At 36.0% G+C, this 14,582-nt stretch overlaps 1 protein-coding gene across 1 annotated transcript; it reads left to right on the top strand.

The window, feature by feature from the left end:
* The first annotated feature begins 13,469 nt into the window (after positions 1-13,469).
* LOC111916435 (uncharacterized) lies at positions 13,470-14,111 on the top strand. Its single transcript, XM_023912117.1, has one exon. It carries the CDS (start codon positions 13,470-13,472, stop codon positions 14,109-14,111), a length of 642 nt encoding a protein of 213 aa, XP_023767885.1.
* The last annotated feature ends 471 nt before the right edge of the window (positions 14,112-14,582 follow it).

Raw genomic sequence — 14,582 nt, forward strand, 5'->3', positions numbered from 1 at the left:
AGTTCGGTCCATATGTAATCACGGTTTGGGCTTGTCTAGCCGTGTTTTGTTTTTAGGGTTTAGTATATATAATGCATGCATGCATTATATTAATGAGGTTTTTCTTGAATATTTCCTTTGACAAGTATTGTAACCCTAGCACGCCTCTAAAGTAGAAGTTCTTCATCGAGCTCTTATGAGGTGTTGCTATTTTAATCACTTGGCATTCGTTTGATTCATAGTGGTGTTCATTATGTTCTATTACTTGTTATTGTCTTATTGATATCTATTTGAATCTATCGATCTTAGAGAATATTATTCTCATCAATTGGTATCAGAGCAGGAGGCTATGTAAATCATACACATCCCTTTTGTTTAAAGAATTTTCTTTGGTTTTCCGTTTTTATTGGATCTGTTAAGCTGTCATTCCTTTATTTACGTTGTTCATAGATCTCGATATTACCCTATTCAATCTTTACAAGTCTGATTCTTAGCAGATATCTGAAAAAGGTTATCATGTCTCACGAATATTCACAAACCAATTCGATTAATATCTCCAACAGCATTGGATCTACAACCATAATCCCTATTCTATACAATCAAGATTATGAAGTTTGGACGCATCACTTTGAGGAATATGTCGTTGGTTCCGAAGACAATGGTTATCTTATCTGGGAAGCAATAACATTGGGTCCTTGTGTTCATTTTGGTTCAAATAGAACTATTAAGACTCAAAAGGAGTACAACAAACTCTTACCTGACATGGAGAAGATTCCTCAAGACGATAAAGATAAGTTGCTGTTTATGTTAAAGCCATGAGAATGATCCAATTTGCTTTACAGTCTGATACTTTTCGTTTGGTAAGCTCATGCACCATGGAAAAAGAGATATGTGATAGACTTAAAGAGCTGTATTCCACTGATGAAGATCTCTAGCATTCTATCCAAACTCTATTGCTCTCTGAGTTAGGTGCTTTCCAACAAAAGCCAGATGAAAAACTTATTTAGGCATTCGATCGTTTCAACCATCTTTTGAGCAAGATGATCAAGCATGGCATTGGAAGAGAAGTGATCGAATAAAAGGTCACATTTATGAATGGTTTAAGACCCGAATGGATGGCTGTGGTATCAACAGTGAAGGCTTACGAGCAATTTAAAACCTATTCACTGGCGAAGATGGTAGGTATTCTCAAGTCTCCTGAAACTATTGTGACAAAGGAAGCGAAAGTGGTGTCTGGAATGGGATGCCTGACCCTTCTCTCTAAGGCAATGAATGTGGTAGAGGATGAAGAAGAGTCAGAGATGTCAGAATGTGATGTGACAAGCGAAGAATATGCAATGATGGTTTCCAACCCGAAGCAGTTTGCTCGCAAAAAGTTTCCTATTGCCAAGAACCGAAACTGGCAGGGAAGCTATAGCTCAGAAAAGGCGAAAGAGGATATCAGAAATACTCCAAAAAAGGAAGAGAAGAAGGAGAGCAAACTAGTAGGAGACTCCGGATACGATTGCAACTTTTGCCATGGCAAAAACCACTTTGCCAATGATTGTATGTTAAGAAAGCTATCAGAGAAGAAGGAGGGTTAAGATGATGAAGCATACTATATGCACAAGCTGGAGGAGATAAAGAAGAAGAAAGCCTCTAACAATTCAATGAATGCTTTGATTGTGCAGGAGAACGTTGTGGATGATGAGTTCGGTGGAGTAGATGTTTGGTCTACAGACTCTGAAGACGAAGAGGTACGTAAACCCACACATGGCAAGGCATTTGTGGCGAAAGAAAAGAGTATTGAGTCTGCTAAGAGATGCTTGATGGTGACAGCTAGAGTGTCACAAATGAGGGGCTACACAACCGAAGGCGAGTATCTGAAGGCGAATCTGAAGGAAGATAAGTGTTTTGCTGCCAAACCTGTGAGCGAGAGGATCAACGACTGCGATCAGTTGATCAAGAAGGTACAATCCATTCTCGAATCACTTAAAATACCTGTAACAAACTATGAAAAGGAATTAAACGACTTGAAATTCAAATTTTCTAATTTAAGTGGTAGTCTAATGCAAACACGCCTCACACATGCTAACCTAACCGATCAAATTAGTAGGGTGACATCTTAGTTAGGAGGAGAGATGCAGTTATTTATTTGCAACGTGATAACTTGAAACTTATGAAACAAAGAAACATTTTTTGCTTGATTGCCAAAACGTTTATATACTAATATCACTCAATTGCATTTATATTTTGAAATCCGCAAGAAGATTCACAAAATCTATATTGTGAAACATTTTTTGCTTGATTGCTAAACATTTATATACCTCCTGAATATCGTCATATTCACTTAGTAACTGACTCCCATCATCAAGAGTTCCACAAAGCACGAAGCAAGCAGGATTCGGGCATCAAATAATCTCTACAAATACATAAAACCACTCTAGGTTACCACTCCATTTACACTCAAAAGGTATCACCGAGCTCAAGCAACTCTACCCCTCGCAGATATCTAACTACTCTCTCAGTAGGCTCATCCAATACACTCAGGTGGACCCTCCGGTCCTAACCCAATAAGCTCATAATAACAATACTCAGCATAAATCACAAAGACATAATGCAAAATATGACAATACACAAATAAGCATATAAAACATCTCAATCACACAAGGATACCACTCAAGGTAGGTATAGTGAGAAGACTCACCACGAATGATGAACATCCCCTAAAAACGTTGTTGCCACGCACCGGTCTCTAACTCTGATCCAAATCTACAATTAACCCAATTAGGAACTAAGTCTAGACTCTCACTCATTAGGTCTAAACGAAGACCACTAACTGGCCCATTAATAGCCTAAAACCCATTGGGCCCACCAAGGCAAAATAATAAATGGGCTCACCCGAAGCCCACTCTTAAAACTAAATGGCAAGCCTAACTCAAGGTCCCAAGCATGAATATATATATATATATATATATATATATATATATATATATATATATATATATATATATATATATATATATATTCCTCTAGTCTAATACTCTATTTTAACAAGCCTAAACTCGAGGCCCAACACTCAAGGCCCAAAATGAGACTAAGTCCAAAAGTCCACAGTGAGGTTACGCGGGGCGTACCTCTCTTGGTACGCTCAGCGTATTCATGAATCCGTATTAGTTATTGAGGACATCTCGTTAGTACGTGGGGCGTACAGGAATTACGCTCAACGTACAACTAGAATTGCTTTTTCCTACTCCTTTGGTCTTAACCGATTAAAACATTAACTCAAATCCTAGATATGGACTCCTTAATGGCTCTTACTCCATAAAGTCAATGACTTTAAGCCTTTGCTTGGCTGATATGGTCACAAACACACGAAACTCTCACTTTCTTAGCTAAAAATGCAAATAACTCATGCATGGCTCAATTTCAACATCCAATACTTGATTTTTATGACACAACACCACTATATACACTCAAAGGGGTTGGTCATAGTCTCTAGAGCTCAATAACTCATAAAGCATCAAGATTTGAGACCAAAAACCCTAAAATGGACCGTAACATGCAAAAATTTAAAAGGATGGGAAAGCTTTGAGCTTTATACCTTCAAATGAGGCTCCATCCACAGAAAAGCTTAGATCCAAAGCCTGGACTCCAACTCTATTCTCTTCCATGCTCCTTCTCCACTCCAAAGTCTCACAAGAACACTTAAAACACTCAAAGGCTCTCAAATGCATCCACAAACTCCATGAACGAAGGTTTAGGATTTTGGAGGGTTTGAAATCTGAGGGTGGTGGCCAGGAATGAGGCCATCTCATTCTTTTTATAGGTACACACCTAGAATTAGGGTTTTCACTCTATGGCTAGTAGCCCGACGTACCCACTGGTACGCCCAGTATACTAGGTGGCTCCACTTAAAAACCATGCACATGAGTACACTAAGCATACACACATGTACGCCCAGCGTACTCAACTTCCACCTTTCTCATAATAAGGGACTTACCCTGCCAACACTTCAAACCTCCAAGGCTTCCTTGATATGACTCTGTTTCCAAAGAATCTCATACCCACGGAAAGGTGACGAGATGCCCTACACTTCTAGCAACTCGTCGCAACCCCGAGATCTCCTCATGCCCAATTTACAGCCCACGAATCCTAATCACAGACGATCCGAAACAGGATGTTACAAGTTTACAATTCATTCTTAAGGAAAATATATGATTTTCCGGGATAGATACGATTACTTACAAACCAACAGCTTACGACCCAGTTTTATAGAGAATATAGGATTTTCTGGAAATAAATGTGATTTTGATCTCATTGAATGTCATATAATTTCATATAAATACTTATGAACTCACCAACTTAAATGTTCACATCTTTTCTCAAATTACTTGTATTCTCAAGAAAACGTTAAAACAGGTACATCCACGAGTTTTTGAGAAGACGAAGCATTATAGACTTATGTCTTTTAACTTTTGTTTATACTTTTTGGTGTCAATATACAATGTTTTGAACACATAGGTAAAAACTTATACTTTATGAATGCATGGTTGTGGTACTTTGATTACTATTATGCAATTGTTGTGATATTTACATGACGTCCTCCACCCCTGAATGTTTCCGCCGTTCAGGTTTGGGGGTGTGACAGATTGGTATCAAAGAATTGTTTATAATGAACTAAGTATATCTAACCGTATAAAATATATAAACTATAAATACAAAGGGACTAAAAATCTCTGAAGTAACATTTTCATATTAATAAACAAAAACAAAAGTTTTTATGATGAGTTGGACACTATGGTTAAGTCTCGGGGTATGTAATCATGTTTGGGATGAATATAGCATGATCAACTATGTTTATCTAGGACATGACTAATATATGCCGAGAAATAGTCGTAGTGACTTACAAGTCTAAAACTTACCAACAAACCATACAAAGAACCTAATCATATAAAATACTATAGGAGTATTTTGGGATACTATAAAAAAAATTTATGCTTCTGATCCCTATTTCTCGTACAGACAACATGGTTGGATACCATTTACCTGGAGACCCCTATAACCCCCATCAAGGAAATGGAGGTTAGATTGAAGAAGATTCAGATAAAGAATCGATGGAGGATAGTGATCTAAGTGGCACAGGCTCGGAACCACAAGTATGTAATCCACCACAAGGAGTACAACGCCCATCCAAACATCATTTTCAAGGCCCAACACCAGTGTGGGGTGAGGAATTATAAATGTGGAGTCACCAACAGGGACAAGGCCCTCCATTTGGTATGAACATAGATTTTTATAACATAAGTAATGGAGGATCGGCTGACAGGGCCCTACCTGTTATAGTACATCGTATCGATCACCAGACTGACCAAGCAAGGATATCAATCAACCAGATACTGGAAACCAACGTCACCACACAAGTAAACACTAAAAATCTTCGTCGTCTGGATGAAGATCATGGTCAAACTAGGAACCATGAACCATGAACAATGATGTGACACTTCAAATGGAAATGATGACTGCCCAAGCTGAAATAAGGGCACTAAGGGAACATCAGGCTACCCTAGAGGGGCATTTGAAAGAAAAAGATGAGGCAAAATCTAGTACTCGGCGTAGTACTCGCCGCAAGTAGTGTTTACACTACTTGTAATTCGTAATGTTGTAATATTTTTCCTTATGTAAATAATATAGATATATGTTAAGGTTAAATGTTTCCAACGGTATGACCAAAAATAAATATGTATCAAATGAAAAGTACTTTATTTCATTAGAAATTAGCATAATTTTTATAACATTTTGTTTACTCATGGCAAATCTATAATTATATGTTAAAATTATGTTCAACAACCTGTTCAAGCTAAATTACATACTTGTATACATCAAATGAACCTGGTATGGAATACATTAAACAAATTCATTAAAAGTGTTGATATAAACAAAATTTGCGATTGTTTACTTATATTAGTAGACTTTTATTGTAAATCTCTTAATAGAACATTATATCAGTCAGGATATGATACAATTAAAATTAAGATGCATCTCGTTCAATATCACCTGACTCATAGCTACCATAAGGAGCTTATCATCATTTCCTCATAAAAACTTGTAGAAAAAGATGCCGCCAAGAAAGAATCCCAGACCTTCCAACAATAATCCGCCGCTGCCACCACCTCAATTTGATGTTGTTATGTTTCAAGCAGTAGTAATTGCCGTTGTAGCAGCAGCTGTGACGCAAATTAACACTGGCAGGGCAGGTAGTGGTATCAATCCTCCTAACCATGGAGACAACCCTGGACACTTTAAGGAATGTTCATACAAATACTTTACTAATGGAAAACCTATCACCTTCAACGGATGTGGAGAAGTAATCACACTGATGCAGTGGTTTGAAAAGACTGAAACAATCTACGAAATATGTACCTGCCCAGAAACAAGTAAAGTTAAATTATGCAACATGTACCTTCTCTAGCAGAGCTCTTACTTGGTGGAAGAGCCATGTCAAAGCTGTAACCCTTCCGGTGGCAAATTCCAAGAACTGGGAAGATCTGAAAATCTTGATGTTAGAAGAGTATTGTCCAAGGGGTGAAGTGGAAAAATTAGAGCATGAATTATGGACTCTCATAATGAATGGATTTGATCTCACTACTTACACAATAGGGATGAGTTATAAAACCGAAAAACCAAACCGGAACCAGAATTGAACCGGAACCGGAACCGGTATAACCGGAAAATGCTTAAATGGTCCGGGTATTAGGTTCCAAAATTACTCTTATCCGGGTTCCGGGTATTTCGGGTATGGGTCCAATGGGTCCGGGTTATCCGGGTTTTTTGAACCGGATATGTTTAAAAAACCAAACCCGGGTTTAGTGGGCCAAGGAACCGATTTAGTGTCCAAGAACCGGTATAGGGTAAAAGAACTGGAACTAAAGAGTTATCTATTGTGATCGACATTCGACAACTCTCTTTTCTCTTGCTTGATGAGTGAAGACTCTCTTTTCTCTGCTCAACATCAAAAGTATCCTCGTATGTTTGTGATAATCATCAAATAAATTCTATCTCGTTTTTTTGCCCTTCTTGTGATCGACGTCAACAACTCGGTATTTTGGCCCTTATATATGATCGACAATAACAACAGTTCGTCTCTGTGATTGACAATGGTATACAATTGGATAGATAACAATGAAGATACACAAGTAAGTGTCAAGATTTTTGATTTCATGTCTTGTGAAGATACACAACTCGTTTTTTTTTGTTGCCCTTCACTGTAATCGACAATGGTGGACAACTGGACATTCAAATATTATGTGAATTGTGTTTCAATTGTAGCCTTGGAATCTAAAATGTTAAAAGGGCAAAATGGTTATTTCATCCCATTCAAATGAATTAAGTTCCAATCTTGATTTTGTGCACAAATGTTGCAGTTTGACCTTTTTGGTCAAACAGTTTGATTCCTAAAGTCAAAATGCAACTTGTCTTTCTTGAAACTTTAGTAAAGAAGAAAAGGTATAAGAAACACGTGACATATGCTTATCAATGGCTTTCTGTTAATCCACAATTCCACATTATACCCCTAACATTTTTCGTAAAGACTTGATAATCAAAGGATAGAATTATCATTTTAAATTCATAAAGTTACATAATACCCACTTACCTAGCATGTGCTTAGTTAACACATGTGTTTCATGCACCTTTTGCCTGGCAAGGGTATCCCAATGACCTAGTTAATATCCCTAAAATATGGATGTTGTTTCACCTGCATTTATCAAATTATTCAGCTTCCTATTCACAATGATTAATGTTAATCAAGAAAGCAGACCTCGGTTGCTCCCCTAGCTCCAAGTCTCTGGTTAGGATCTTCTTTCAATAATATGCAGTGCACGATGATTGAATTCAGAAAAATGTAATTAAATTTTAAAGATGATAATTAAAAATTTCCTCTTATTGATCAATGAGATCCTGGGCATGTACAACAACTAACAAAGAAGTGAAAGTAGAAGCCCAACCCCACCTGAGGGTGCTCTACATTGAAAGGAGGAATGCCAACAATCAGCTCAAATAGTATTACACCAACAAACCACCAATCCGCTGATGTACCTGAAAGATATTTGAATAAAACGTTTTCATGCATGAGATTTTATAAGCAGTTGGCATCATTATTATTATATGTTATTGTTTTTTAAATAAAGAGACTCCATCAGACTATTTATTTTTTACTTAATAGACATAATTCACTGGACTATTTACTTAATAGACATAATCTTATTTGTCATGTATTGTAGGTCAAATTTATGAATCAAGTTGTGTTATTTTTTGTGGTTCAAGTATGGATGAGACTTAATTGTCATGTATTGTAGGTCATGTTTATGAATTAAGTTGTGTTATTGTAATTTAATTGTGTTTTTATTGTTATTTATTGTAGCTTGATGATTATGAGGTGTTTGTTGACAACACTCAACAAGAAATCAATGAAGAACCAACACAAAAGAGAAAAAGAGTAGGCAAAACAAGGTCCGATTGTTGGAAATCATTTGAGAAGATTTTTATTGATGGAGTTCGGCATGGAAAGTGCAAACAGTGCGAGAGGGTTCTCGAAGCCGATGGGAATAATACCGGTACGTCTAGCTTAAATAAGCACGCAAAGAATTGTAACCAAAACCTCGAGAATTTGGAAAACCAACAAACATTACAATTTAAAATAGAACCAAACGGGGAGGGTAGTGTTAGCACTTGGAAACATGACGAGAAATGAATTAAAAAGGCTATGTTGAATTTGTTTGTAGTGGGTGGTCTACCTTTTAAATTTGTAGAAAATGAGGCCTTATTGAATACACAAACGCACTAAATGGGAAGGTGGTTGTACCTTGTCGAACAAAATTTTCAAAAAAAGTGTCAGTTTATTTTCAAGAAGAAAGAAATAAGTTGGTAACATTCTTATGTAATCCACTTAACACGGTTCATTTGACCACCGATTGTAGGACAAGTCCGAGTAAAAGGGTGCATTATATTGTCATCACCGCACACTTTATTGATGATAATTGGGAGATGCACAAACAGATACTCAACTTTAAAGAATTAAATAGTCAACGGGGGGAAGATATCGGAAAAGAAGTGTTGAAATGTATTCAAGGGTGGGGTATTAAGAATGTCATGACTTGTACGGTTGATAATGTAAGTTCTAATGACAAAGCAATAGAGTTTCTAAAAAACAAATTACCAAACTTGTACAATGAAGGAAAACACTTTCACATTAGGTGTATGGCACACATTATCAATCTAATTGTGAGAGACGGGATGAATAAAAATGACGAGAGTGTTAAATGTTTGCAAGACGCCGTAAGATATATTAGAAAGTCGACACAACGGATTGCTCTATTTAAAAAGTGCATGAAAGCCGTCGCGGTGGAATCAACCAAATTTTTGTGCAACGATTGTCTCACTCGTTGGAACTCAACTTACGACTTATTGAAGAGAGCAGTGAATTTAGAAAAAACTTTCTACAAGTATGAAATGGAAGGTAATTTTTTTCTGCATTCTTGCTGAATTTTTAGCCCTATTTAAACTGTCATATCTACTTCGTTGTGAGTCTGTTTGGGCTGTTTTTTTTTTAAATTGTAGTTCACTGTTTGACAATAGTTATAAACTTTGGAAACTCCTTATTTTCATGTGTATTGAGTAAGTTACATCCCTCCAAAATTGATATATCAAAGCTGTTTTGAATCTGTTAACAACATTATTTTATAATTTTTCGTTAACTTTAAACTGTCATATCTACTTCGTTATGAGTCCGTTTGGGCTTATTTTTTTTAAATTGTAGTTCACTGTTTGACAATAGTTATAGACTTTGGAAACACCTAATTTGCATGTGTATTGAGTAAGTTACAGCCCTCCAAAAATGATATATCAAAGCTGTTTTGAATCTGTTAAAGCATTATTTTAGAATTTTTTGTTAACTTTAAACTGTCATATCTACTTCATTATGAATCTGTTTGGGCTGATTTTTTTTTAAATTGTAGTTCACTGTTTGGCAATAGTTATAGACTTTGGAAACACCTTATTTGCATATGTACGGAGTCATTTACAGCCCCCCAAAAATGATATATTAATTTTTTTTATAACATTTTTTTGATAGATGGTTCCTTTGCACAAGATGTGGTAACCCCTGTGAGTGAAGATTTTGTAACTTGTCAAGAAATGGTCTCCTTTCTTGAGAAGTTCAAGGTCAAAACAGAATTGGTGTCGACGACTTCAAAACCATTGGCAAATCGGTTTTTTGGAGAAGTATGTGGCATTTACAAACATATACGGGTTTGGTCGAAAAACAAATGATTTTATTCAATTGGGAAGGATATGATAGATAAATATGAGAAGTATTTGGGAGATTTTGAAAATTTGAATGACTACATGTACTTTGCGACTATCTTGGATTCGCGAATGAAGACAGAATTTCTTACACATGCTTTTGAAACATTGATCATGTACAAGATGTCGGAAAATAAACCCCTTTCCAAATTAGATATTACTGCGAAGACTAAGTCTTTAATCATGGATATTGAATCGAGATTTGAGAACTTTTTTAATTCTTACAATACCAACTCTAATGTACCATTTGAAACCGGTGGTAGTCAAGATGCCGTGCATATTGATGATGATGACGACTTTTTGGGTGACTATTTTGCTCAATCGGTGAATTCATCTGCTTCAAAGGAAACGGAATTAACACGATACTTGAACGAAGGACAAACCCAAGGCGTTAAGGACTTTGATATACTGGTTTGATGGAAAAATAACGCATCTCGTTACCCGATTCTCTCGCGGATGGCAAAAGGTATAATTTTAATTACTTATATTTTTTTTATAATGTAGTATAATTTAACATTATATGTTTATGTTATTAGATCTTTTGGGCATTTAAATATCTACCGTGGCATCTGAGTCCGCTTTTAGTACAAGCGGTCGCATAATTGATAGTTACCGAGCAAACTTGTCCGCACCTATAATAGAGGCTTTGGTTTGCACCCAAGATTGGGTGAGGAAATCAAAGAAGCCGATTGTTGACAACATCGATGACATTCTTAAAGATGATGACATAGCTAAAGGTAGAAAACAAATTCATTTTATTATCTAATAAAAAAACATTGGTTTTATGCTAACTTTCACATTAATTTTTTTCTGGTATATATTAGAGTTGGAAGATGCCATACGCACCCAAAATGGAAATGGAAAAAGGCTGATAGATATTAACGAGTAGTTATAATCTTTTTGTTTTTTTTGTTGTAAATGATTATTGGTTTGTAAGTGTGTTTTGGTTGATTAATGTTTTTGAACTTGAATCAAAATTTACTTGTTTGGTATTGTGCGTGCATGTGGGTGTAAACAAGTATAAATGAATGATATTTTAATCAATGTAGTGCACATCCACATTCCACTTTATTATTTTTTTATTACTTTTATTTTAATCAATGACGGATGTTTATAACTTATACATAATAATAATTTTTGTCTTAGTCAACTTGTTCTTGTTACTTTCACATGCTTGTTATCAATGCATTTCGTCATTTTAATAATCATTTTAATGAATGTTTCTTTTTGGTCCATGTTGTGTTAAAATAACAATGAAATGAACATAACACAAGAGAAGAAAGGGACAATGGTTGGGTCCAAGTTCATGGTACCTATTGAACAATTCAAAATCAAAGTCTAATATTCAAAACAATTCAAATCAAAATTCTTCCACAATTAAGAACAAAACAACACTTATTCCGTGACTATCTTGTCGAGTTAACGCATCTTCAATCTCTATACATAAAACAAAAATAAACATATTTTGTATTAAAAAAGTGTTACCAAATAAATTAAAAGCACAAAAACTTATTACCTAGCTATATTGTTCGGATTTTTGGCACACGTACGACAATGTCTATTAAGACTACTTGTACCGTGTCTTGATGGATCGGCTTTAAGTGTAGCGAAACAATACTTACACCTTGCTTGCCTTCGTTCAACCCCATCATCTTCTACTACCCATAACATATCAAAATGTTGCCAACATGTGGACGTCTCCTTCAAATTCAAATGCTAAACAAATTAAGTAAAAAAATCTAGGTAGATTTAAAGCATGTAAAAAAAATGAAGTATCAAAGACATAAAACTGATAGATTCAAAACAGAACCTAATTGAAGTATAGTGAATTACTTTAAATGCATATTTGCATAAAATTAAAAAGAAACATACTTGAATTAGGCGGTTAGCTTCCATGAATGCTCTTGAAAAGAAAAAACAACTTAAAACCTTCAACTTAGAGAATAATAAATTAAGTGAAAATGTAGAGTTTCAAGGGCCTATTTATAATGAGAAGTTGTGAGATGTTGACAAAACATGAAAATTAAAAGATTGCTAATGTCAAAAAAATTGTCTCTTGCTTTTATGGTCATATTTTCAAAGTTGAAGCCTTCAAGGTCAAAAATATAAAAAGACAAGTTAGTGTGGTTGCAAATAAATAATTAATTAACAATTTAAAATTTCCACATATTTTAAATTAAAACACACAACCCAAAATAAATTATCCAATAGTCAAATACATAGTTTCTTAAAAAAAAATAATACTATCAACTATCAAATATGACGGACAGATAGGGATGAAAGTTGATACATTGAACCAAGAAAAGCCAAAATGAAAGTTGCTAATATATTATTATGTCGTGTACAGTACCTTCTCCAAAATGTAATTTTTTTAAACCAACTTTGTTATATTTAGTTACTTTTAAAAAAATAAATCAATGTCGTCAATAACCTAATAACCTAAATGTAATTTTTTGTTTGTTAATTTTTTTATAACGGTTTAAAGATTATGCCATTGAGGTAATTACAAAAAAAAAAATCCGGGTTTTCCGGTTCTAACCCCATTTGACCCGGTTCTACCTTACCCACTTTTTTGTTTCCGGGTTTTCGGTTCTAGACCCACTTTACCTGGAACCGAACCGGAACCGGTTCCTATAAACCGGTCCGGTTTCCGATTCTAAAAAATATCGTTAAACGTTCCGGGTTTTCCGGGTCCGGGTCCATCCGGTCCGGGTTTGGACCCACTTTCATCCCTATTACACGACCAGATTCTGTGATCTCTCTGTACTGTGTCCCGGGATGATAACCACAGAAACGAAAAAGGTGGAAAGATACCTATGGGGATTATCACCCCAAACTCAAGGGTATGTATTGGCTTCCAAGCCTGCTACTTTCAACATCGCAAAACGTTTGGCTCAACAACTCATTGACCATGGAGCTCGTCAGGGAACAATAACAGCCACTCCTAAACAACCAAAGGAAAATGCAATCGAAGAAGACCTTGGAACAAAAGAAAGAACAAAAAAATCGAGGTAAACTCCAAAAGACAACAAGTAGTGGCAGCTCACACCATCACTGCCCCAGCAGCCCCAACACCTGCTAAGCAATATGTTTGAAATCTTCCAAAATGCAATAAATTTAACTACCATCATGTTGGTGTGCGTCGAGAAATGTATTGCACGAGGTGCAACAAGAAAGGACACACTGTCCATTTTTGCAAAGAACCAGCTCAACAAACTGCCCCAACGGCGAATACAGGAGTGAGCCGCTCTTGCTATGAATGTGGAGAAACAGGGCATATTAAGAGGGATTGCTCGAAAACAAGGAATGCACGAGGAGTGGGAAGGGTAGTGACGATGGGACATGAGCAGGCAGTAGCAGACCCAACCATGGTTACGGGTACATTTCTCCTCAATGACTCTTATGCATGCATACTGTTTAATAGTGGAGCGGAGAGTAGTTTTGTGAGCCACCAGTTTAAACATTTACTTAATCAAATACCAAAACAATTAAACGAAACATTCACCGTTGAAATGGCAAATGGAAAGACAGAAAACACTAATGATATATACGTAGACTGTACCCTCTCAGTAAACAATCGTTCTTTTCAAATCAACCTCATGCCAGTCTCAATAAAATTTTTTGATGTCATCGGCGGAATGGATTGGCTATGTCCCCATCGTGCTGATATTTTATGCTACAAAAAGGTCGTTCACCTTAATCTGCCAAATGGCAATACCCTCATCATCTATGGCGATAAACCCAATACAAATCTTTCCTCATTTCTTGTATTAATGCTCGTAAATATCTAAGCAAAGATTACCAGGTATTCTTGGCTCATGTTGTGAATGAAAAGCAAGAAGTAAAAGACCTCAAGAACATTCCTGAAGTTTGTAATTTTCCTGACGTATTTCCTGAAGATCTTCCAAGAGTACCTCCTACATGACAGGTCGAATTTAGAATCGATCTTATTCCTGGAGCTACCCAGCAACCAAATCCCCGTATCGACTACCACCAGCTGAGATGCAAGAATTGTCCAGTCAAATAAACGAACTACTTAGTAAGGTATTCATTCGACCGAGTTTCTCACCTTGTGGAGTACTCCTGTTCGTAAAAAAGAAGGAAGGATCATTCTGTATGTACATTGAGTACCATGAAGTAAACAAACTTACAATTAAGAATCGATACCCACTACCACAAATACATGATTTGTTCGATCAACTTCAAGGAGCAAACTATTTTTCAAAGATCGACCTGGGATAGAGATATCACCAATTACGAGT

The sequence above is a fragment of the Lactuca sativa genome, chromosome 1 (genome assembly GCF_002870075.4).
Source record: "Lactuca sativa cultivar Salinas chromosome 1, Lsat_Salinas_v11, whole genome shotgun sequence".
NCBI classification, from domain to species: domain Eukaryota; kingdom Viridiplantae; phylum Streptophyta; class Magnoliopsida; order Asterales; family Asteraceae; genus Lactuca; species Lactuca sativa.

Excerpts from the sequence above, each read along its gene's own strand:
- LOC111916435 (XM_023912117.1), top strand. The coding sequence starts at position 13,470 with ATGTATTGCACGAGGTGCAACAAGAAAGGACACACTGTCCATTTTTGC.